The following is a 24893-nucleotide window of genomic DNA, read 5'->3' as shown; positions in this document are numbered from 1 at the left end:
GATTGCTGTTCACAGGCAAAAAGCACCCAACATGAAGGAGCTGAAGCAGTTTAGCTTTGAGGGATGGGCAGAAATGCCAGAGGCCAGGTGTGGTGAGCTCAGAGACGGAGACAAAGCAGTTTGTAGCTGTAATTGTTGCAATAGGAGGCTCTACAAAGTACTGACCTTAGGGGGGTCTTTTTCTGTTTTGTACCGTTTGTTGTTTGCTTCACAATAAATAAAAGACACCTTCAAAGTTGTAGACGTGTTCTGTAAATGAGGGTACAATCTCTAAATTAATTTTAATTCCAAACTGGGAGGCAACAAAACACGGAAAATGCCACGGGTGTGAATACTTTTGCAGGCCACTGTGTTTGACTGACGGTGGAGCTCTACAACCGACAGCTATGATGAAGCAACACTCTGCTTTAGATCTCTTTTTTTGAGAATTTTCCAAAACGGATTCTCTTTAAAATAACATTTATAACACAAAAGATAACTCTGTTAAGCTTTTAAACGAGGCATATGGCACAATCTGAACTCTGATTCGTCAGTCTAAAAGCATTCATGTCTGTGACTGTAACCAGTCTGCAGGCCTGGACTGGAGATTCCTCAGGTTTTTAACGATGCCTCCTTCATCTCCTGTTTGGTGAGATGGAGGAGAGGAACGGAGGGATTTACTTGTTTAGGGTAGAATACAGTATCAGTCCATGGTTTCATTGTTTTATATTAACACGTTTAAGTTCAATCAAATGTCAGAAGTGTAAAACGTCATCCGTTGGGGCTTTTAATGCGGCGTCTGGGACTCATGTTGATCCTGCGGCTCTGGCTCGTTCTCGGCGTACTGGTCTGAATGCTGCTGCTGCTGCTGCTGGATGAGGCCTCCATCCTGCGCTGTGTTGTAAGAGCCGCACTCGGCGCACTTCATCCCCAACACATGAAAAGCCACGGTGCAGTGGGACTGGCAGTCGTTACAAATAACCTACAATGAAGAAGAGAGGAGGGGTTCAACTGCTTATGGAAGATGCAACAGGAAACATTTTAAACCTGTCTCTATCAAAATACTTGATTCTGATTGGTGAACCCTTGCCATCTATTTCTACTTGATTATAGAGCCCTATAAATATATTCATATGCCTAGACCTGTAACCAAATTGTCGTAACTCCTAATTTTAATGCATTTTATGGGATAGATCAGCTTAAGCAGCCCATAATAATAATAAAAAAAGAAGGAAAATGCTACATTGTTTTAACTTTTTTAACGTGTGAGGTGCATTTTTGATCAGCCTTTTACCCTAATACTCCAAATAAAACCCTGTGCGGTCCTTTCCTTATCACAACTCACTCAATTAGTGAAGTCTACTTGCATGTAATTTATGTTTAGCAACACCAAGCACCTTCCACGCTGTGCAGCATGGTGGTTTGTGGCATCATGATGCTGGGAGGATGGTTTTCAGCTGTCGGTACACCTGGTCAGAGTTGATAAGAAGTTGGATCCAGATGAATAATGGGCCATTCAAGGAGAAACCCAGTTAAAGACTGCAGAAGTCTTGCGTCTGAGGTAGAGGTCGACCTTCCAGTTCTGCTGAGGTGTTCGGGAAGCCCAGGCTTCTTTGAGCTGTCTTCAGGTTGTTGGGTCTGGTGTCTCGCCTTCCTCCTGACAAAGCCACATAGATTCTCTATGGGGTACAGGTCAGGGGAGTTTTCTGGTTAATCAAGAACAGCAACACCATGGGTCACTGAAGCAGCCTTTGGTGCCTTTGGCGGGGCAGGCAGGTGCCACGTCCTGGAGAATAAAATCAGCATCTCCATAAAATGCGTTTACTGTGGACTTCAGGAAACCCAGCAGATGACATGGCAGCCCAAATCATCAGTGATATTACAAACTTCACACTGGACCTCTAGCAGTGCGGGTGCTGCTGCTCTTCCTCTGGACTCTGCGACCTCGATTGCCAAATGAAATAAAAACTTTACTTTCATCCGAAAACAGAACGTTGGACCATTAAGCAACAGTCCAAAGAGCAGCGGTTTCTCCTTAGCCCAGGTGAGATGGTTGTGACAAGGAATAGGACATGTGTAGCCCATGTCCAGCATTCGTCTGTATGCTGGCTCTTTACGCACTGACTCCAGCCTCAGTCCGCTCCTTCTGAAGCTCCCCTGGATTGTTGAACAGAATTCGTTTGACAATCGTCTCAAGGCTGTTAAAATGCTTGGATCCTGAACTCTGAACAACCAGCTTCATCAGCGATGACCTTTTGTGGCTTCCCCTCCTTGTGAAGGGTACTGTTGTCCGTCTTCTGGACGTGTCCAGTCAGCAGCCTTCTCCATAATTGTGTCGCCGGCTGACTCAGAGTGAGAGTCTATTTAAAGGCTCAGGTAACCTTTGCAGGTGTTTTGAGTTGATTAGCTGTTTAGGGGGTGACACCATGAGTTTCCAGTTTTTAAACCTTATCACGATATTTTAATTTTCTGAGACACTGAATTCCAGTTTCCATCATCTATAAGCCATAATCATCAAAATGAAAGGAATAAAAGCTTGAAATAATTCTATGTGTGAGGAATCTCGTAACTCGTTTCACAGTATTGACCTTTTTCACTGTATTCTGAGATTTACCTGTAAATCCAACACAGAATTGATTGCATGACTTCAAACCGGAGGCTCTCTATCTAATTTGGGCTGGTGTCCTTTAAACAAAGAAACCTCCAGGTGGCCAAAGCAGGTGGAGAAACGGCTAAAACAAATCAACTGAATCAGTGAATCCTTACTTTGACCGTAGTGCCCTGGTATTCAGTGGGCATTGGTGTCTGAGCGATCTCTTTGTCTATCATTTCCCAGTGTTCCTCCATGCTCCAGGCAGAATGCATGCACAGAGGGCAGCGGTACGCTCTGAAACAAACACACAGGCACAGAAACAGGCTTATACGCGCCATTCAGTACGCGCTCACACTCCAGTAACTCCATCGCTGTAAATCTGTAAGTACGCATGCTCTGAAGCCTGATATTTGAGCTCCTGCTCAACGTTTCTCTGTTAGACTCTAGACTCTGATAAAAGAGAAAGATGCTTCCTGATATTGAATAATGAAAACCTGCTAATATTATAACCAACGGCTAAACAGAGAGAGCAGAGAGCACATTTCAGCCAACTAAACTAATCAGAAAAAAAAGGACTCATTCGACGTACCCCGTTCTGACCATGTCATCAAAGCAGGTCCTGTGAACAAAGACAAACAAAAGACAAAAGATTGGTAATTGGGCATATTACTCACCTGTTGGAGTGTCAGTGGAGGAGAGTGGGTGAGCGGGCCGCTGTATTTTTTTTGTTGACCCCTATACAGTGGATGTGATTAACGTTTGTCAAGATATATTTTGGATACGTTATTCGTTTGCTTTATTTTTGTTAATAAAGTTTACATATCAGCACTGGTGGATCTCAGCGGATTCCTCTTTTTTGTCAACGAGCGCGTCAGACAAGGAACGGCCCGACCTCAGCCTCTCAGCAACTTTTTTAGTTTCCTGAAGCTGCTGCGATATGATTACTTTTATGGGAAATTGAAGTGGGAGGGAAACATACTGAGAACGGATCATGTAAAGCACTTAAAGACAGTTTCAAGCCTTTAAAAAACTTTAATGATATTTATTTAAATTAAATGCACTTTCATTGATTTTTTATACCGCCGTTACTAGCTATTAGTTTTAGCCTTCAGTCAGGAAAGCTAATCAGCTACTCATAACAGAACCCTGCTGTGGTTGCTCCCCGTTCACTGCTGCACTTTAGTTTAATTTATTCTCCACTGTACTTTTCTTTTTGGTGCTAAGATCATAATCCTGATCATATTTGTATTAAAGCCTTTTGTTAGAATCTAAAACTTTTTAGTTAACGCCACAGCTCAGCTTACATCAGATAATTAGTTAATTGTTTAAACACTAATGACAGAGGACAAAAAAAACAGTCTCACTTGTGTAAAAGATGGCCGCAAGGAAGAACGTGAGCTCCAATCCTGGATGTGTGAATGTCCTGCATAATCAAAGAAAACTATTTAGATTCAAAGATTAAGAAAAAGATACACTAAACCCCAACGTGTGCGCGTTTACCTCCATACACACTGGGCAGTTCTGCCTTGATACGTTCTCGACACACTGAAATGAAGCACAGAAGTCAGAAATAAAAGCGGCCACTATCACAGGAGAAAAAGGTGGAGGTGTAGATCAAAATCACCTTGTGGTTTCCTCGCAGATCCTGGGCTAAACACAAATTGCACTTCTCACAATGAAAGTACTTCTCTTTGGGCCCAATCCTGTGGAAGAAAAAGGAGACTTTCTCTGAAAGTCCGGCTCACACATTGTTCTGCATCTTCTGGGACACTTTGGGCGCATCTGCATCACAACTTTAATTCCTTTGAGAGATACCGTACGGGAACAAATGTAACTATGATTCTTCAAAAAGAGCCAAAGAGCTTAAATAATACCATCTTAATTCTGACGTCACATTACGGTGGGATTACGGTCACACAATAACATATTTTTCCAAATCCGTGAAGAAAACGCTCGATTCTGTATTCCTGCTGATGGTAGATGCTGCTCACCACAGAGTTCTTACTCATCTCTACAAATGCTCACCTGCATATTCCACAAGGCTGACAGTGGTACTGCTTCTTATCCTTGTCAAACAGGTGACAGATGTCGCAGTAATACTCCCCAAACTGAGCGTGACACTGCTGACAGGTCTTCTGCGCCTGGAGGAGCAGTGGCCAACATTTTACTTTTTAAATTTGTTGTATCCTGTGAGCTAATCATGCTGCAGAACATAGACCCGGAGGGAACATGCAACATTTTAATCACTGAGGCATGCTGCAACACTTTCAGTCAGAAGGTTACATTCATACACCCAAAACGCAAATTCCTTCTGGATATTTGGCGTCTCTTCTCGGTGGAATCGGTAAGGTTCATCTACATTGTTTGTGCATGAAGCCGAAGTTCCAGAACCAGGAACACCTGCATGGTTGACGGGTTTTTGTTTGCTTCGATAAGGCATAGATCCCAAACATTCAATCAAACTGGTGTGGGAATGGCTAAATAAGGCTTCTGGAATGCCCTTCACATAGTCCTTAATTCCCAACTGGTTTTTTTGCCCTGACCAATTCGACCAAGAAAAACAGACAAATATCCAGCCGTGGTTAGGACACCAGCTGTTGAATGCCACAAAAAGGGTGAGGTTGAAGTGTTAACATTTTTTACGCTGCCTTTTGTTATTCCACCTTGGAAAAAGAACAGTTCAAATGCATCATTGAAAGCCAAATATAATCACATTTATACTGACAGTGAGTGTGTGTAAAGACCAGAGCAGCCCAACAAGGTGTATGTACTGTTTTTAATCATGCCAACACCAGGAGGCTATTTTGTTTCTGTCAAGTTAATTGCTGCCAAAAACACAATATTAAGAGGATCAAAAAAGGTGACCATAATAAATACTTGCTCTCGTTAATATTATTATGAATCGTCAAATAAACTTTACGGCCTCCCAGCTAAAAAAACAAAACAAAAGCTTTCCCAAAGCTATGCTTGAGCCCCATCAGTTTTTTCCCCCCTTATCCTCATTTACCTTCTGTTGGGTTTCACACTCGGCGCACACAACCTCCCTGACTTTGAAGCGGTCCATCTGGTGGTTCTCCTCTGCATCGTGGCAGAGCCGACACACATATAGTTTGCCACAGCACGGAGCCTGCAGAACAACAAAGCGTCATCACATCATCAAGTCAACAATCAGAAAAAAACAAACAAAAAAAAACAATCTGCCAATTTAAGCCAATATCTTTGACAGATATAGTTTTAAATCAAAAACTTTGACTAAGAAAAAATTGAAGTCATTACTGTGATAAGTGACCAAACAGGATTGGATCAGTCTCCACTTTGACACCTAGAATTCCTTCAAAAGTCTCCCACTAACCTTCCTACCACAAACAACATGTCTGGGTCCTTGCATTGGCTTTCAGTCTATTTAAAGAACGTAAATGTTATTAGTTTCAAGCAGTCTTCCGCCCTTATCAAGGTTTTTAATGACATCCATATAAATACAGACTGTGGAAGAACCACCGTGCTGGTACTATTGGACCTCAGTGCAGCATTTGATACTGTTGATCACTCCATTCTGTTAGAACGCCTGGAGAACTGGGTCGGCCTCTCTGGTACAGCTCTCCACTGGTTTAAATCCTACTTAAAGGACAGGGAATTTTTTGTATCAGTAGGTAACTTTACATCAGAGATGACAAAAATCACATGTGGGGTTCCCCAAGGGTCCATCCTGGGTCCCCTCCTCTTCAATATCTACATGCTCCCTCTAGCTCAGATAATAAAAAACAACAACATCAGCTACCATAACTATGCAGACGACACACAGCTCTACATCACCATGTCACCAGGTGACTATGAACCAATTCAGGCACTGAATAAATGCCTAGAAGAAATCAATGCATGGGTGTGGCAACATTTTCTTCAATTGAATAAAAACAAAACTGAAGTAATAACATTTGGACCAATGGAGGAGAGATCAAAAGTTAGCACACAGCTTCAGTCGCTTCAGCTAAAAACCACTAATCAGGCCCGAAATCTGGGAGTAGTGATGGACTCAGACCTGAACCTTCAAAAGCATCTAAAGACAGTTACAAGGTCGGCTTTCTATCACCTGAAGAACATTTCTAGGATTAAAGGACTGATGTCTCAGCAGGATCTGGAAAAACTAATCCATGCGTTTATATTTAGTAGAATTGATTACTGCAACGGTGTTTTCACAGGTCTGCCTAAAAAGTGGATCAGACAGCTACAGCTGATCCAGAACGCTGCTGCCCGCGTCCTCACTAAGACTAAGAAAGTAGAGAACATCACCCCAGTTCTAAAGTCCTTACACTGGCTCCCTGTATCTCAGAGAATAGACTTTAAAATACTTCTGTTAGTCTATAAATCTCTGAATGGCTTAGCACCTAAATACATCACAGACTTGTTATCAGTGTATCAACTCTCCAGACCACTAAGGTCTTCTGGCTCCAGCCTACTCTGCATACCTAGAACCAGAACTAAACAAGGAGAAGCAGCATTTAGTTCCTATGCTCCACTTATCTGGAACAAACTTCCAGAAAATTGTAAAAGTGCGGAAAGCCTGAGTTTCTTTAAATCAAGATTAAAAACATATTTGTTTATGATTGCCTTCAACTGTTCTAGTTAACTGAATCACCACTTCTTTGTTCTAATTTCTATCTACATTTTATTCCTACTTGCTTTTATTTTGTTTTAATTTGCTACATTTTAATCATGTAAAGCACTTTGCATTGTCCCTGTACTGAATTGTGCTATATAAATAAATTTGCCTTGCCTTGCCTTGATGAATGCAACACTGTGTCGATCACTGGCATGCCAGAGCTTTATGTACTCATTATTTTACTTATGGTGCTACATTTATGGCCACATTACATGAACAGCACGCTAATAGTTTCTGAATGTATTCTCTGACTAAAACGAAATCAGTCAGGGGTGATCATCTTCAGACCGTCAGAAAATTAACCCAATTAAGACATATGGAAAATTAAACGTTCAGGTTTTTTTTTTTTACCTCCTTATTTTAACAACAATTACAAAAAAAATCTCCAACAGGGTGAATTTCAACTAACTCCAGACGGAAATGAACGAGGAAAGTGTTTAGTGTAGATAAAATTCAACGGGAAAGCTGCGTCCAAGTGAGTGACTGGCGGCTGCTAAGCTAACCTAGCAAATAGCCCCGGGACACTGATAAGATCACGAAGGACGCCTTTAAATGTCTATGCAAGGGAACTTTATGACATTACAAGCGATGCAATAACTGATAATAAGTCACTACAGCGTTATGCAATAACACCATCAGGGAGCCCAGTAACGCTGACTGACAGGACGGCTCTGAGGAGATGGTTAAATAGTTCATCACTAAACCAGCAGGTTTCTACTCAACTAATCCCTGTTTTGTCCGGGCGGACAGCAATAGGTTCAGGAAAGTTCACTCACTTTCAGGCGGCAACTGCGCACATAATGCTGACAGCCGACGGGCGAAGCCATGTTTACTCCACCGTCTGGCTCTTCTTCGCGTGCTTTCTGTCACCCCGCCCACATTCTTCTTCTTGAGAAGGAGCTCAAGCTGTATGACCGCCATCTACGGGACTGAAAAAAGCCCAAGGACCAATGTGAAAACATGATTTTTAATTTTTTCTGCGAGGTATTTCCTGTTTTCAACATGAACAACTTCGCATTCAGCATAAACCTAATGAGTGGAAATAGCTTCTATGAAGAAAGAGCTTTTAACGTTTTTGTAGAAGTAAATCATCCAGAAATGGTTGCGTGTGGGCCTATTTGTATTCAGCCCAGTTTGCTTTGACATGGCTAAGTAAAGTCCAGTGCAAACTGCATTAGATAACCTGCATTAGATTTGTCCCTTTTAAGTTACATCATTAGTGAAGGGAGTCTACCTGTGTGCAATTAAATCCCAGTGTTAATCCAGCTGTTCTGTGAAGGTTTGTTAGAGAACATTAGAGAACAAACATCTACATTAAGACCAAAACACAGTAGACAGTTCAGTGGGAAATTTGTGGAGATATTTAAAGCGGGACTAGTACAGACTCCTTCTAAAATATATCAATGATCACTAACTAATTTTTCCTGTAAACTACTTCAACAATAGAAACAACAAAGAGCAGTAGTTATAAATATTCAAGAATAAGAACCGAAAAAACAACGGCTGCATTAAAAGATGATTTGAAGCCATAGAACAGGGAGATTATCTATAAAAAAAGAGAGTTTACGAGGAGTTTCTAAAAAATATTCACCTTGTTTTATAAGAAAAATTTGTCCAATAAAACAATAGTACATATAAATACACAAATAGTTCATTGGTAACTCGAGGGATTCAAAACGCTTGTAAATGGAAACATAAATGATGTAGACGAAGCATAAAACATAGATTGTTGCAGATAAAAAGTGTAAGACATATAAAATTACATTACCATTAGAAGAATGTGTAAGAAATAATACTATAAAAAATTTCATGTAAAAAAGAGAAAAGGAATAATGCTAAAGATTTATTGAAAGCTCTAAATGGCATTTTGAGAAAACATCGTAAAACAACAACGACAAATTGCCAGGAATATTTAATTAAAAATGACAGAAGTATTGATTACTTGGAGGATGTGGTGAATGGTTTTAATGATTTTAACACACACACACACACCCACACACACACACGTGGTGAATGGTTTTAATGATTTCTTTGTGTATGTGGGACCAAAATTGGCAACAAAAATAAAGGAACTGCAGGCAACCAAACATAGAAGTGTAGAAAATTTGGTGGACAGAAACCCAAGTACATTTTTAAGAGCCACTGATGAAAAGGAAATCATGGAGCTAGTAAGCAATATAGATATGATAACTATAAAAAAACATTATTGAAGTAATTACAGAACTACTAACCTACATCTGAAATTAGACCTTTCAATCAGGTAAAATTACTTACAAAATGAAATTTACAAAAGTGGTGCCATTGTTTAAAACTGGGGATAGACATCACTTTATAAACTACATGCCTATATATTTACTTCCCCAATTCTTAAAACAAAATTCTACAAAAAACTATTTGGATTGGACAAATTCTTTGAAATAGAAAATCTATTTACAGAAAGCCATTATGAATTCAAATCCAATGGAACAATATCTCTGGCTCTAATAGAATTAATTAATGAAATCACTAATTGCATAGATAACAGAAAATGACAGAAGGCGTATTTTTAGGCTATAAAAAGCATTAAGCGGGTCAGGAAATGGATGGATGGATGGAAAAAGCATTGGATACAGATGATTACAATACACAATTAATAAAACTTGAAAAGTATTGCAGTCTTCTAGTTTGAGCTGGGCCAAACGCTCACTAATTATCAGGCAACAGTTTGTGCAAATAAGTGAACACAAATCAGCATACAGGGGAAATTACTTGCAGAGAAGAGACAAAACATTTCAACAAAGAAGAACCCCTCCAGAGGTTTTTTTCTTTGTACATGCGGAGTACCACAGGGGTCAGTATTAGGACCAAAGCTATTTATATTGACATTGACACGTAATGTACCAGTTACTGAAATCTATATTGCTTGCAGATGATACAAATATACCTAACAAATATACCTTAGATTTTAAAAAAATATATATATAATTTAGCTCCCAATTCACAATTTTGTACTAATTTGTCTTGGTTTATCCCAAAAATATTCATACGGATACTTAAAAGTCCTCAGACAATTTGAGAGGATGCAGAAATTGTATTTTTTCCCCAGACGTTCGCAAGCATAGGAGTATTGCACCTATCTCAGCAATATAAACTTCTAAATGAGTGTCAGATAAGAAGTTCACTTGATTTGAATTAGCCATTTACCAGAATGTGATTGCAAACATTGTTGCTTCTGTAGAGAGGTATGTAATAACCAGTTACATTAACTTTTTGAACAAAATGTACTTTTAGGAGTAGTGTTACTGCAATGTACTTTACTTGAGTAATCTTATTAAGAAGTATTGTTCGTCTTACTTGAGTAAATCTTCTGGCTACTGTGTCCACCGTGGGTAACTTAAAACGGCATGCCTTTGTTTAGCACTTTATCAAGTTCAAGGACCCCAAAGTGCTTCACACTGCAATCATTCATTCACGCACTGACAGTACTAAGCTGCATTGTAACCACAGCTGCCCTGGGGCAGACTGACAGAAGCAACGCTGCCACACAATCAGCACCACTGGGCCTGATGAAGTGTCTTACCTAAGAACACAACAACTGAGACAGTCAGAGTGGGGGGTAGCTGCTGTGCCTGTCACCCATAACCTAATTGGGGAAAGGACAGACTTGTTTTAACCAAAAATGCATCTACAGTTTGTGTTAATGTGAGATCTTGTGTGTGTACACAGACTTAGTTGCTTTAATGTTATTTTCTCTCTGCTGAGCTCATTGAGCCATTAAGAGGTCAAGTGAACTTACAGGAAACAGCAGGTATTGTCACAGGAACTGCTTTGCACTGTTCTAATATACACTATATTGCCAAATGTATTGGAGCACACCATCAAATGGATTCAGGTATTCAAATAGAGCTGAGGATGCAGTTTCCACTTTTCACATCCAACTATGCTGAGTTGTTCGACAGTGCCTCGTAAATTAACCTGCTACACATTAGCCCACATATGTTTTAAGGCTCTTCACCAATCTCTGCTCTGAAGACTTCTTTCTGAAATGCTCTGCATATACCTCTCCTTGTTCTTACTGTTCATAGTTGTAATTTATGTCAATTTATTTTACAACCATAAAACCTTTTTTAAAACGTTAGCAAAAGGTTGAAAGGTGGATCAGGGCCATTGTCCGAATTACACTGTAGATTGGAAAGCTTCTGCACAAAAGGTATTTCAAAATAAAGCCTCTAGAAACTTTCGCTACATGTTACAAAACTCATAAATAACATCCTGATGTATTTTGCCTCTGTTGATCTTGTTTACCAGTTGATGTAGGTGCCATCTTACTTTCCACACTCTTGTTTCAAGGTTTTCCGTTATACTGAGAGCTTAAAGAAAAGCCTACAGCTTCATTGGTGTGTCTCCTTTTTCTTCTCCCTATTATTTACTCTCCATTTTGACGGTGGATGTCAGATTAAAAGAAATGTGGAGGGAAATCTGCCCTACACTTTCCTCCATACCTGCCCAGGATGTTCATGTTCTCAGCACTCGGATCATCTCTCTCTCTGAGCATCTCTGAGTTCGATCAAAAATCGAACATCTTGATATTGACTAGGTAAAGACAGAAATATTTACTTTAATTTAAGTTTCTTTCTGAAACTGTATTTCTTTGTAATGCCTCATTAAATAAATTTTACCCTTAAGTGTTCTAGATTAACAATCATACTTTGATCCTAATTTGTCTCATGTTCAATATTAGTGATCTTTACATTGACGGTTACTTCAGTTCCAGTATTGAAGGATATTTCCCCCTATAATTATAAAGTTCTTTTATCAGTTGACTGATTTCCAAATAAAAGAAACATGACAAATATCATAATAAATGTTTGGCACCTGGCAATTTATTTGGCCATGTGGAAACAAATGGCCTCTGTCAGCACGTGAGCTAACCTGTAAAAATTCATGACAGACCAATCAAGAAGGGTACAGCTAATTAGCTAAATAGAGCAGCCAGAGCTGTCAAAGAATCAGTAGAAGAAAAATCTAGATTAAATGGACACAGAAGTAATATCAGAGAAAATTGATGGCAATAGAGCAAAGAGCAAATAACAATATAAAACAGTGGGTATGGTGTTTAAAATGATCCATTTGTCTATTCTCCCTGGCAAAACAGCTGAAGCCCACAGTCGGGTTTCATGGAAAGCACTATGACGTATAACCTTTTAAACGCTCAGGATATTTTCCAAACGTGTCAGCTTCACAATGACATGTTGAATACACGAAATAAAACCCAAACTCCAGTATCACTAGTTGTGTGTGATATCTCCTTGATGAAGAGGACTGCCGGGCGGCGCCGCTGGTGTAGTGGTATCATGCAAGATTCCCATTCTTGCGACCCGGGTTCGATTCCCGGGCGGCGCACGTTGTTTTGTTTTACATTCGGGTGCAACCACTTGTTTGCTCAGTAATTCAGTAAATCACAATTAAACAACTGTTCCAGATATACTATTTATAACATTACGACAAAAATAAATGTAAAGAACACATGTGATGGCAACAAGGGTCTCATGAAATACATTGGCTTGTTAATGTTTTTAGTGAATATAAAAATAACGAATGAAGGTAAATTGATTCGTGAAAAGCCTTTTATTGCAGATTTATCCTGCAAATATGAACAAAGTGTATGCCAATCAGATGTTGAGGCACATCTTTACGTGGGAGAAGGAGCGCTTGATTTTCGCCACATTTTAGCGCGCTGCTAGGCTGACGCTGCTGACGCCGTTCCTCCGCCATCTTCAACTTCCTATTGTTTGCACCAGACCGAGAGGGGGCCGTATGCTGCGTGTGAGAGACCTGAGTCGGACACGGATTTCTCGTTAAGCAGAAGATATTCTCCTGGTCTCTCAGGTTCGGTCCAGACCTGTTGTAGGTCATTGGAATAAAGCCCCCTCCCAGGACTCGACCACTGAACCCCGATGATGGACGACGAACAACCCAGAACCCTGTGAGTAACAGCGGGCCAGTCTATGTCCTGGAATGCCCAGGCTTCGTCTAGTCACTGCAGAATGTTTCCACGTTGTTACAATTAAGCAGCTGCAAACCTTTGTCATTTGACTGACAGTAATTTTTTTGGTTTTATTTTTTCTTCCTCGCTCCAACAGTTCTATCTTGAAAGTCACAAAAAATATATATTTTAGAGACACTGGGAAAAAGGGTATTATTTTCAAGCGTAAATAAACGGATTGGTAACTCACTAAATTGAAACTGAGTGGCTAGCTTAGACTGCTACAATTAGCTAAAGATGGGAAGCTATTTTATAAATTTTTTATCGCACAGACGTACATTTACAAGAACTGCGATGTTCGAAAGTGACAAATAGGATGAGTGTGGACTACAGGGTCTCAGAAAGTATAGTTTGAGCCTAAACTTAATTCGAGGCCTGCTTGAAACGCCTAGCGAGCCTTTAGCCTAGCTAGCTGGCAGACGAGCCACGTCAACGCGCTCACAGACCACCCAGGACACCCCTGACTGAGGGGCCGGCCGTTTTACGAGTCGCTTGTGGAAAACATACACCATCGTTCTGTTTAGTAATCCCTGATTTTTGTTGTTTTTTCCTTTTTAGATCAGAAAATGCTGTGGCTGGTGCTACCCCGGCGAACTAGCCTTTGTTTGCGTGCTACTTCCTGTTTGACAGGCACTCAGTTCGCCAATCTCTCTCTGTCTTTGCTTGTAGGTATGTAGGAAATCTGTCCAGGGATGTCACCGAGCCCCTCATTCTACAGGTCTTCCAACAGATAGGACCCTGTAAGAGCTGTAAAATGATCAATGATGTAAGTGTTATTTTTTGTTTTTTTCCCCCCCCACATATTTCGCTCTCAACACCTAAATGTTGTTCACGCTAAACCCATGAAGATCAAATACTAGAGCTGCTTCTGTGGTCGATTTGTGATTTTGAATTTGTAAAACTTTGCTCTACTGATGACGATTTTAACCCTCAAAATGTCTATTGTCGAATAAAACAGTTGAAAACTGCACCATGTTACCGAGCTCTCTCTCTCTGTATCGGTAATACAGTAAAATGTGTCAGGTTATTAAACAGAAACGTGCATACTGATAAGATCCAACCACTATTACTCTTTTTAATGTGTAAACAAACAATTCTGTAATTAGTCATTAAGTGGAGCAGAGGCAACCAACATGTATGTGAGACAGTAGTCTGCGTTACACATCTCTACAGTGAAATAAGATTTCACTTTTATTTCACTACATGATTACAGGATGGATATTCTAAACTTTTTTAGCATCATCTTATAATGGTTGGCCCTACTAACTGTAATCTTAATTCTGTGTATATTCTCTCTACGGAGTAAGTGGACATTTAACTGTGACGTCTCCAAAACACTGATAAGATTTCCACCTTTCAAAAATGATTCCCTTTTTATCTGCTTGCATCTCTCTCCAGTTTAAATATGTCACAGACTCTGAACACGACAAATTTAAGTCTCTCACAGTAACAACTTCCACGCTGAGGGGTGTTATTTTGAACCCAACCTGGTAGTGGTTGAGTGTGGTGCACTTACTGATTAGAAAAAGGATAGGATTTCTTGTTTTCGACAGGTTTATCACCAATTAGGGCTAATCAAGCATACGTTTTGTCGTTTTATTGTCACCGGCTGATTTCTCAGTGCATCTACAGTATATACCTGCTATTATTCAGTCAAAACCCACGCCAGCCAGCTGTGTAAGTTTATTTTATTTTTTTGCGTTGACTGAATTGTTAACTTATGATGAGTACTATTTTACTATTGACAGACGGCTGGAAATGATCCATACTGCTTTGTGGAGTTCTATGATCACAGGCATGCTGCTGCCTCATTGGCAGCCATGAATGGAAGGAAAATATTGGGTAAGGTAAGCTATCGTATCTACAGGGTGAGTGGGGATGGGGTGTTAACTGTGGGCTTTACAAATAAAAACATAACAAAGAAAACTAACATTTCATGCGTTTTCTTTTTTTTTATTATTGGATTAGTTATACAGAACATAAGTAGGGAGCTGACAAATTTGTTCATAAGTGCTGTAAGAAGAATGTCTGTTAAGTTGGATCTGTTTGACTTCATGTGTTTTTCTGGCTAAAATAGAAGAAATTAATTGAGATATAATACAAGGTCCAAAATTATTTTGACAGACTAGTGTTTTCTAGTTAAATTATCCTAAATCGTAAATGTTTTTTTAGAGACGTGCTGAGTTTTAACTTTATTTTGGTTCATCTTTATCGTAGTTTTATTGTGAAGGTTTCACTCTTTGATGTAAACATACCCCGGCTGGTGCTTTCTTTCTTTGTTGCTGTCTGCAGGAGGTCAAAGTCAACTGGGCCACAACACCATCCAGCCAGAAGAAAGACACAAGTAGTAAGTCCTTGTCCCTGTCATCAGGGACATTTCGTTTTCTCATAGTGTGGAAACGTATGAGATAGAAAAAAAAAAGAAAGGAAAATCAGAGGGTGACTTGTAAATGCTGTTGTGACCAGACTAACTAGTATTTATGTTGCACTGTGGAGAAATGGACATTTCTAGAAGGTAAATGACTTAAATGAAAACATTTTCCCCTCTCACAGATCACTTTCACGTTTTCGTTGGAGACCTCAGTCCAGAAATAACAACAGAAGACGTCAAAGCTGCCTTTGCCCCTTTTGGCAGGATATCGTAAGTGTCGAGCTTAACTCTGATTGGCTGTTTTATTGAAATGGTCCAAAATGAGGGTACCGGAAACAACGCAGCATCCGTTCCTGTCAGAACCCTAATACTTGTTTAAAATGTAAAAGTTCAAGGAAGTTCAGATGAATATGCTGAGTGATTATTATTCATTAAAATATAAAAGTGCAAGTACCATTTACTGAGCTAGGATTGTGAGTATTTAGAAAACCAATTTCCATTCTGAATTAAATGTAATTGAGGCATATTTTACAAAAATGGAGTTCACTTTATGAACAGAATAGAAGAAAACATGATGTTTTAAGTCCAGCTTTCTAACTTTAGAGCAGGAGTTTTCAACCCTGGTCCTCAGGACCCGCTGTCCTGAGGACCAGGGTTGAAGAGTTTTGTTCTAAAAGCAGAACAAGACTCCTCCTTTTAGAGAAATCAGTTCACTATGAAGCTTAGTAAATGGGTTCTGATGTATTTACTGTGGATATTATAAATTTCTTATTGAATTCATACAGGGATGGTCAGAGGTTAACAAGGGGGACAAAATTGAATTATTTAGGATTTTTTTAATTTATTTTTTTATAATCCCAACAGAATCCAATTTATACATACAAACCCAAATTAATACATACACCCCCTCAAATATTTGAATAAACCTTCCCAGTAATTTGCACCTTCACCACATGCTTTTTATAGACTTCATCAGGCTTTTGCCATGTGCGACAGTTGTAAGGAAAATGCAGTTGTGGGCTGAGTAGCGAAGAGTTGAGTATATGGCTTGGGGCCATGAAAGACTCGGCCGTTGCCAAACGGCTTTCAATGGAGGCTGTGAGATTGTGTAGCTGAGCTTCTCCCTATCTGGGAAAAACCAGGCTGGCCACCATTAATCTGTCTCAGAACGACAACACAGAGGGTGTTTTAGCTGAGATTAGCGCCATAATTTAGGAATAAAGAGGGCGGGATGGCCTGACTTTACCGTCGTTGAACTCTGCTGTTCATGTCAGACTAACCAGAAGGCCAACCACGTCGGCTGATGTGCGTCACCCGCTGCTTGAGGAATGGGCAGCGGTGCCACAGCAGGATGGGACCAAGCTGGTGACTAACATCAGGAGGAGATGCTAGGCTGTCTTCCAGTTCTGCCACTCAATAAGTGCTCCTCTTGCTAATGTGTCTTGTCTTTAATCTTCATCTATAAATGGGACCAAACAAGAGTCAGCAGCAGAATAGGCTGTGGCATTACCAGGGAAGCTTTAGCAAGTCGTTTATTTATTTTTTTTATATTGGTACGAGCCACATTCTCAGCTTTGCTGTTCTACCCACAAACGTATTTTCTTCACAAATGTGCCATCATTAAAAGGGGAAATAAATAGGCTTTGCAACAGTATAAGGTTTATTGTCAAGATGCATTGGTACAACAAAGAAACAATCTGCCAACTAGTTGGCTTAGTTTTTGTGCTGTTTGTGTGTAAAACTGCTGTTGAACGGCCCGATTGTGCTTGTGTCAACAGAGATGCTCGTGTTGTGAAGGATATGGCTACAGGGAAATCCAAAGGCTATGGCTTTGTGTCTTTCTTCAATAAATGGGTAAGAAGTCATCATTGTGACGTAAACGCTCCTGCTGGCCGGCGTATTAAAAGCACTAAGATGTATCTGATGTTGCTATAGAGAGCTTTGTGGTTTGTGCGTTTTGGTTTTAATTGTGATAACTTGAGTTGATAATTTGATTGTTTGTTGCTTCCAGGATGCAGAGAATGCCATTCAGCACATGGGGGGTCAGTGGTTAGGGGGCAGACAGATACGAACCAACTGGGCCACAAGAAAGCCCCCCGCTCCAAAGGCCACCTATGAGAGTCAGTAGCTCTTGTTGTTCTCCGTTTTGCTTTCCTTGGTATGTTGAATTGACACGTTATCAGGAACGTTTGACATTCGCTCCACCAGGTAACTCCAAGCACCTGTCCTTCGACGACGTCATGAGCCAGTCAAGCCCCAGTAACTGCACTGTGTATTGTGGTGGGGTCAGCACAGGACTCACAGGTTGGTCCGCTGTTTATTTAACTGCACTTTGCTTTTTAGGACTATTTAAAAGCTCCACACTTCACAACGTTCACTACCAATATTTTTCTTCATGTTTTTGGTGAGCGTCAACAAACAAGACGCCTCAGATTTAGTTTTTAACACGTTTTAACAATTAACATTTTGACTCACTTTGTCTTATTGAATTCTTTACATTAGTCAAAATCTCCTCACCTACAATGCTTTAAAAGTATTCACCCCCCATGGTCATTTTTCATGTTTTGTTGCCTCACAACCTGGAATTAAAATGGATGGCTTGGGAGTTTGCACAATTTAATTTTTATGGCTGCAACTTTTTATTATTATTTTTCTCTATAAAGCAAACAACAAAACTACCCCCACCTCCATTAAAGAAATAAAATAGAGGTTGCACCTTGTAGAAAGGATACCTGCAAGTAAGAGTTAAACAAGTACAAAAGTGACAAAGACAGATTACCTAATGATCAAATTCTAGTTTTTAGTCTCAGTGGAGGAAGCAGACAAAATGCTGCTCCACAGTCTGGCCGGTCAATGTATGAAACATGCAACCTTATTAGAGTTTAAACCTAGAGGGGTTCATTCAGAAGAACCGGGTCAGCTGAGCATCGTGATAAAACGATGACGGGCAGGTCTCAGAGCCCACACAGATGCTGAAGGACCCGACGTCGTCTGCACTGATGTAAATGTTTAAGCTAAGTCTGTGGACGTAAAACTGCTTTCGCTTGTTTTAATAAATCATACATCACAATCCTACAGTGGCCATTCTCTTTAAATAAAAACAGGCTTTTTGAAATCTCTAACTACTGTTTAATGTGTATATTGTGTACTGAGTTGTGCAGTTTAAAAAAGTATAAAAGTGCCATTTAATTTGCAAGAAGTTAGCCCAATAGACTAAACGCATTTTGTCTCGACCCCTGTCAGTGAGTGTTAGCCATAAAGCACCAGATTAAAGTCATTAAGGCGTCTTTCTGCTTCGCTTTCAGAGCAACTCATGAGGCAGACCTTCTCCCCGTTTGGACAGATCATGGAAGTCAGAGTTTTTCCTGATAAAGGCTACTCGTTTGTGAGGTATGTGCAATTAAGCAGCGCCACAGCGTGATCTTTGTACTCGACATGCTTTGAGAGGCGATACTTTACTGCCAATATGAATAAATGAGAACAAGAACAGGTTTTTCAGGTCTGTGCTGCAGCATGGATGAATTAGTTGTATACAAAGCAGTGATTCTGCTCTGGCCTTTCTTTTTTTCTGCTTCAACGCCAGCCTGCTTTTATTCTGGCGGACATGTCCACATACACTGAAACAGCTTTTTTTTTGTGGTTCACTCACTGTTCTGTGTTCAGGTTTAACTCCCATGAATCAGCAGCCCATGCCATTGTGTCTGTCAATGGTTCTTCAGTGGAGGGCCACATGGTGAAGTGCTATTGGGGTAAAGAGACGCCAGACATGATGAGCCCCATGCAGCAAATGCCAATGCCCCAGGTAAGGCTGCAGCACGAGGGCAGCCTCTCTGCCACAGTATGTCAGCTCAGCTGCTCTGAATGTTCCTTGTTGCGCTCAGGGTTATAAGAGCTTAGCCGTACGCAGGCAGGGAGTAGGAAGGTCAATGGAAGTAATCTGTAAGGGCATACACAAAGTAGTATTTAAAGGAACAATATTAGCAAGTATCGTCCATGCTGTTGGGGTGTTCATACTAATGTTGCTTTTTTGCCATCTGCTCCATCATTTTTCTTCTCAAGTTCCTTTTACCCTGTTATTTTCACATACTGTTGCTATTATTTCAATGGTACCTGAAAATTCTCTCAGCACTGAGCCTCAACCTGCATTACTCCAGATGTATTATAAAGTGGTACTTTATATTGCGGCGTAATATGCATGTCACACCAGTAGGTGGCAGCGTTACATTAACACAAAGCTTCAGCGTTTTTAAGGTATTTTTAAGTCTCCAATGTTCAAAATTGTTTGAGCCTGTTTCTCAGTTTCCATTTGAAGTTTAAAGAAGGTGTGAAAGATGTGGGTGACAGATCATAGACTTTATTGTTGTTTTCCAGCAATAAAGGTGTGTGCAAAGTGGGCCTTTTTGTCCTTATTCTTAACAATCTCCTAAAATGTAGTCCACATGTGGACACACTAAACTACATAATGTTTAACCTTGAAAAGTATTTGGACACATCCCATCTTTCCACCTGTTTAAAACCCTTTTCCCTGAGGATGTTGGGTGCAAATGCACCTAACAAATAATCTGTTTGCTTCAGTTTGCATTCACACAGCGGAGCGTTGCATACAGAACAGGTCCAGCTAGTGTTAGCTTATGTTGGGTGGAAGATTTGCAACTTTGCTAATGCAGAGCTTTACTGACCTTTCTATGTGGCTCTCAAACATCCACCTCATACTGCTAGCTTAGCACGTAGCACCTTTATGCCCATTAAAAATGATAATTGTGGAATTTCAGCATAATTCTGACAACTTTCAGCATAGCGGCCCATTGAGCTGAAATACGCTGGCCAGAACCCTGACTTTAGTTTGTAAAATACTTGAAACCTGTAGGTAGGTTGGACATTGAGATCAGTGCTTAAAGGAAAAATCTTTTTTAGAAAACCTTTTATTTATTTATTTATTTCCAAAAGACGTGCTGAGCATTGGGACTATAACTGGCTGCAGCTCCAGTGGATGCTCTAAGTGGGTCCTGACGTCTGACAATAACAGCAGAAAACGGTCATACGACATTGCTCACGCATTTAAAAACTAGTTTCTCTGTGCTGAAAGTTCTCTAAAGTAAAAAGCTCTAAGTAAAGTTTGTGTGTACTCAAATGATTTCCCTCAGTAGCTCATCTAGCAAACAAACAGTCTTACCTGAGGTGGGAAAGCAATATTTAGCTGATCTGAATGGGACCTGGAGAATTTCCACGTCTTTGCTCGTTTCTTCAATAACGTCTGGTGCTTGACGTCAGGAAGTAAAAGGCTCGGTGAGATCAGTACCCGCCACTGCCTCGTAGAAACTAAAATTAAAGGACCGTTTCAGTCCCTGTACTGACACCTAGCTGAGTGATATGATTCATGGACATCACTTAGTAACTTTGTTACAGAGAAAGTTTCACAGTATATAGCAACTATATATTAAAATAGCTATACCATATTTATTTATAAAGTGCTGAAAAACAGTCAAGAGCTGAAACAAAGTGCTGTACATTGCTACAAGCTAAAACACAACCATTAAAAAAAGAATGCATGAAAGACACTTAAAAGAAACGATAAAGCTGATTTAAATCTGTCAGCTATGCTATACAAGCCATCAGTATTTATAGTATTGAAATAGTAAAGGACTGTTTATAGTTAGTGTTAATGAATGCTGTGCAGCAAATGCCACGGTGGGCCTGTTGGATGCTGTCAGACTGCAGTAGATGTTCACATCTGCCAGAGATAATCATTACAGTCCAGATAGCGCAGCAGGCATTGCTGCCATGCTAGAAACTCAGTGGCAAATTTCTGGTTTAAAAGTTTTGCTAAAGTGGATTTTGGTCCACTTTCTTTGTAAAAACTGTAATACAAGGAAATATAAATTGTCATATAATGTAAATACAATAGAATGATTTAATTTTACTGATTATTCAGTAAAGCTTTTATTTGTGAAAATAAATCTTTACTGGATGCCTATTTTAATGTTTTAAATAGATGTTTCCTAAGGAAAGTATGAACGTATCAGCAGATGTTGGGAGTTCTGTAGGACTTGTGGTTTTCAGCTCATACTCACTCGTCTCTTTTTTTTTTAAACCCTGCAGCAGAACAAGATTGGCTTTGCTCCCGCCCAGCCCTACAGCCAGTGGGGCCAGTGGTACGGCAACGGGCCCCAGATCAGCCAGTATGTCCCAAATGGGTGGCAGGTCCCCACCTACGGCGTCTACAGCCAGGCCTGGAACCAGCAGGGCTTTAAGTAAGTAGCACGGTGGGCACAGGGCTGCTCTTCACCACCTTCTACTACTTCAGCGCCACAGGATTTGCCTTCAAGACTGGGGCAGCAGGAACCAGCTCTGGCCACAGGAGGGAGCACTATCATCCACCACCTCCCCTCCCCTCCCCCTGCCTGCTCCCTCCTGCCTTCATCAGACACTCCCCTTCCTCATCCTCATCTTTAGAAGATTAAGCACCAAGCCCACACCTTGATCCCATCTGAACGGAAATTTTATTGACATTATCACTTCAGTGTCGTGTCACTGCTCGCTGCGGACGGCACATTCTGCTATTTCCAGGAGTCGGTTCTGAAATATGTTTTGTCATTTCAATTCCCCCCCACCTCCCCCCACACTAAATTCTAAGCAGTGCATTTAAGAAAGCGGTTTAAATATAGGAAAAGATGATTGATGGCGTAGCTTCAGGAGAGAGTTAAAAAAACCTCTGTTAGTCAGAACTGTCCTTTTTTTTTAAAGCTGTTTTGTTGTTTAGGTCCATTCACACCACAGCGTTCTACGGTTGTCTTCTTCCATATTTTTCCTGATTTTTGATTGTCATCGTGTCTTTGTGGCTTTTCAGAATGTGTTTTTAGATGACCTATGTGCAGTGCTGTGTGCACTCAACCATAATAAAGGAGAAGCTGAAAGTCTAAGACTGCCTAACAGCTGTGTTAATTGATCCTGCTCTAAGGTCAAAGGTGAATATACACAGAGGTTTGAAATGTTTAAATGTAAACAGGAAGATACTATGAGCATCTGTGTCCGTCTCTACTTTAAACTTGAAGGTAAAATGTCTTGAAGTTCCCACGCTGATCTTGCATTGAGCTTTATTTTCTGATCGATGGGGTTTAAAGCTCATCCTGTTGACGTGTAGGAGTAAGGCAGCCAGCTGAAGAGGACCTCACTGCTGTATGAAACGAGGCGGGGGGTGGGGTGGATTGGATCATTTAGCTTGCTGTGCTAAGCCTGTTTGCTCTTTGTCTGCTTGTCCACCCATCAAACCAACTCTTCTCTTTCCGTGCTTCAGTTTAATTTGTTGCAAGCTTCTTCTTTTTTTTTTTTTTTTTTTTTTTCTTTTAATCAGTCCAGCCTTTCTCACCTTCACCACCTTGTCCTGACTCCAGCCTGTTCAAATTCTAGTAACTCTCACACGAATTATCCTTTTGGCTCCCTTTCGCCTTGTCTCTTCTAACCTGCTGGCGTTTTGTCTTTCTCTCTCTCTCTCTCTCCTCCCTCCCCCCCTCCTCCCCCCCTCCCCTCCCGTACCTCTTCTCTTGCAGTCACTTACCGGCCAGTGCTGGGTGGACTGGCATGAGCGCCATCAGTAACGGTGGCGTTATGGAGCCCACGCAGGGATTGAATGGGAGTATGCTAGCCAACCAGCCCGGCATGGGAGCCGCAGGATACCCCACACACTGATGGGTGGGCAGGGTGGGAGATTTGTCAGCGAACAGCCGCTTATTGGCTGCACGGCGCCCTGCGGGGGTGTTTAACACCGCCCCCCCGGCTTGTGGCAGGACTAAGACTCTTTGCAGGATGTAGAACCTAACGGGAAGGTTGACGTCTGTGAAATGTAAATGCAATTTCATGGGGTGGCGGGCGGGTGGGAGGGGTTGGGGTTGAGGTAACGGGGGGGGGGGGGCCGGGCAGCGTTTTGACCCACACAGGTATTTATACCCATTAGTGGTGGGATAACTGGCCACGATCCAGGGCTCTTACCTTTTTAAGTTAACTGTAAATGAGTATAAAACTGTAAAGAAGAAACTTTTGAAGTGTTTTTTTTTTCTTTTTTCCTCTGGGTTTTACAAACGACTTCCATTTTCACACCTTTTTGTTTGACAGCCACCAGGAGGTGGATCTCCCTCTCTCACTCTCTCTCCCCAAGGAAGCCGACTCGCACTATAAATAGTGCGCCGAGTAATTTGAGAAATGGAAATGTTTTATTTGTATTTTTCTGGGATTAAAATCAATTGCAGGGATTGTTGTCACTGCTGTGTCTCCGTAAGGGCAGGTAAATGTTGCACAGCTCTTTTTTTTCCTCGCGTGTACTCAGCAGACAGATTTGCTTACGAGGAGCGCTTTTCTTTTTCCTTTTTTCCTTTCTGCATTCCGCTTCTCCTTCGTATCTTTTCTGACCGCCTCAAACCCTTCTCACCATGTGTAAATAACCATTCAGTTGATTGATTTTTGGAACAATGTATGTAAAATGCTACTGTTAACTGTGGGTGCTTGCTTTCGGTTCTGTTTTTATAATTCAACAGTTAACTCCGACATTGTACGTAGCAGAGTGGCACTATTTAACCGTGACGCTGGTACAGTGAACACAATTCTTCCATGCAGGGATAAGACTGCATTGCCATGCAGTGCATACTTAAATCTAACAGAGTTGAAATGTTAAAAGGTGAATATGTATGTTTGAAGCTGATGTTCTTTTTTTTTTTTTGTTTTCTTTTGTTTTTTTAATATCTATTGAAACGCCAGTATTTTATATTGAAACTGAGTGGATTCAACCTTTACACTCGCTCATTTTGTCAGAGAAATGGGGAGGCCTACATTGTAACTGTTGCCTTATAGAGCTGGTTTCTTTTTAGCTGACGAGATACCTTTTAATTAGGCAGTGCCTACAGACATTTTCAAGCCCTTTTTGTTTAGAAAGGTGTTCAGCCCTGAGAACTGTTGACTCTGCTACTGTCATCAATGTTTTCCTTTTTTTTTTGTTTTTTTTGTTTTTTTGCTTTGTCAAATTAAAATGCTAATGCACATAAACACCACTGTGCTTGCTTTCCTCTTTTTTTTTATCTTGAAGGATTTGCCTGATTGTTTAAAACAAAATCTGCGCCTGATGCTTTTATTTCCTGACTTTTCCACCTTTATTAAATGAATAAACACACAACATGCACCATCTGCTGCCCTTTCAAAATTCCATACAGACCGCAAACCTGTGAAAAGTATCCACAGCCTTTGAACCTTTTTGTTTTGTTGTGTCTCAAACCCAAACCTC

At 40.6% G+C, this 24893-nt stretch overlaps 2 protein-coding genes and 1 non-coding gene across 3 annotated transcripts; 2 read left to right on the top strand and 1 right to left on the bottom strand.

Moving 5' to 3' along the window:
* Window positions 1-239: 239 nt before the first annotated feature.
* Window positions 240-8056, bottom strand: rchy1 (ring finger and CHY zinc finger domain containing 1). The gene is made up of 9 exons (XM_012880376.3): window positions 8006-8056; window positions 5580-5699; window positions 4598-4713; window positions 4197-4275; window positions 4073-4117; window positions 3937-3995; window positions 3162-3191; window positions 2746-2866; window positions 240-961 (listed from the first exon to the last, which is right to left on the bottom strand). Exons 1-9 carry the CDS (start codon window positions 8054-8056, stop codon window positions 767-769), a joined length of 816 nt encoding a protein of 271 aa, XP_012735830.2. The 3' UTR covers window positions 240-766.
* Window positions 8057-12540: 4484 nt separating this feature from the next.
* Window positions 12541-12611, top strand: trnag-ccc. The gene has a single exon. It is a non-coding gene; the product is annotated as a tRNA-Gly (tRNA).
* A 357-nt stretch (window positions 12612-12968) lies between these two features.
* LOC105938469 (nucleolysin TIA-1) lies at window positions 12969-24663 on the top strand. Its single transcript, XM_012880250.3, has 12 exons — window positions 12969-13194; window positions 13924-14020; window positions 15003-15101; window positions 15547-15601; window positions 15808-15895; window positions 17404-17479; window positions 17637-17745; window positions 17834-17929; window positions 18931-19015; window positions 19289-19427; window positions 21725-21876; window positions 23173-24663. Exons 1-12 carry the CDS (start codon window positions 13166-13168, stop codon window positions 23309-23311), a joined length of 1164 nt encoding a protein of 387 aa, XP_012735704.2. The 5' UTR covers window positions 12969-13165; the 3' UTR covers window positions 23312-24663.
* The last annotated feature ends 230 nt before the right edge of the window (window positions 24664-24893 follow it).

Source organism: Fundulus heteroclitus, chromosome 12 (assembly GCF_011125445.2).
Source record: "Fundulus heteroclitus isolate FHET01 chromosome 12, MU-UCD_Fhet_4.1, whole genome shotgun sequence".
Classification (NCBI taxonomy): Eukaryota; Metazoa; Chordata; class Actinopteri; order Cyprinodontiformes; family Fundulidae; genus Fundulus; species Fundulus heteroclitus.
This window is presented reverse-complemented; position numbering and strand designations above follow the sequence as displayed.

What these genes read in the sequence shown, in the direction of transcription:
- rchy1 (XM_012880376.3), bottom strand. Translation starts at nt 8,056, where the DNA reads ATGGCTTCGCCCGTCGGCTGTCAGCATTATGTGCGCAGTTGCCGCCTG. An exon ending in AGTGTGAAACCCAACAGAAG is followed by an intron (nt 4,714 to 5,579) that starts GTAAATGAGGAT and finishes CTGCTCCTCCAG; the next exon opens with GCGCAGAAGACCTGTCAGCA. An exon ending in TGCGGCCATCTTTTACACAA is followed by an intron (nt 3,192 to 3,936) that starts GTGAGACTGTTT and finishes CTTTGTTCACAG; the next exon opens with GACCTGCTTTGATGACATGG.
- LOC105938469 (XM_012880250.3), top strand. Translation starts at nt 13,166, where the DNA reads ATGATGGACGACGAACAACCCAGAACCCT. An exon ending in TCCAAAGGCCACCTATGAGA is followed by an intron (nt 17,746 to 17,833) that starts GTCAGTAGCTCT and finishes TCGCTCCACCAG; the next exon opens with GTAACTCCAAGCACCTGTCC. An exon ending in AGCAAATGCCAATGCCCCAG is followed by an intron (nt 19,428 to 21,724) that starts GTAAGGCTGCAG and finishes TAAACCCTGCAG; the next exon opens with CAGAACAAGATTGGCTTTGC.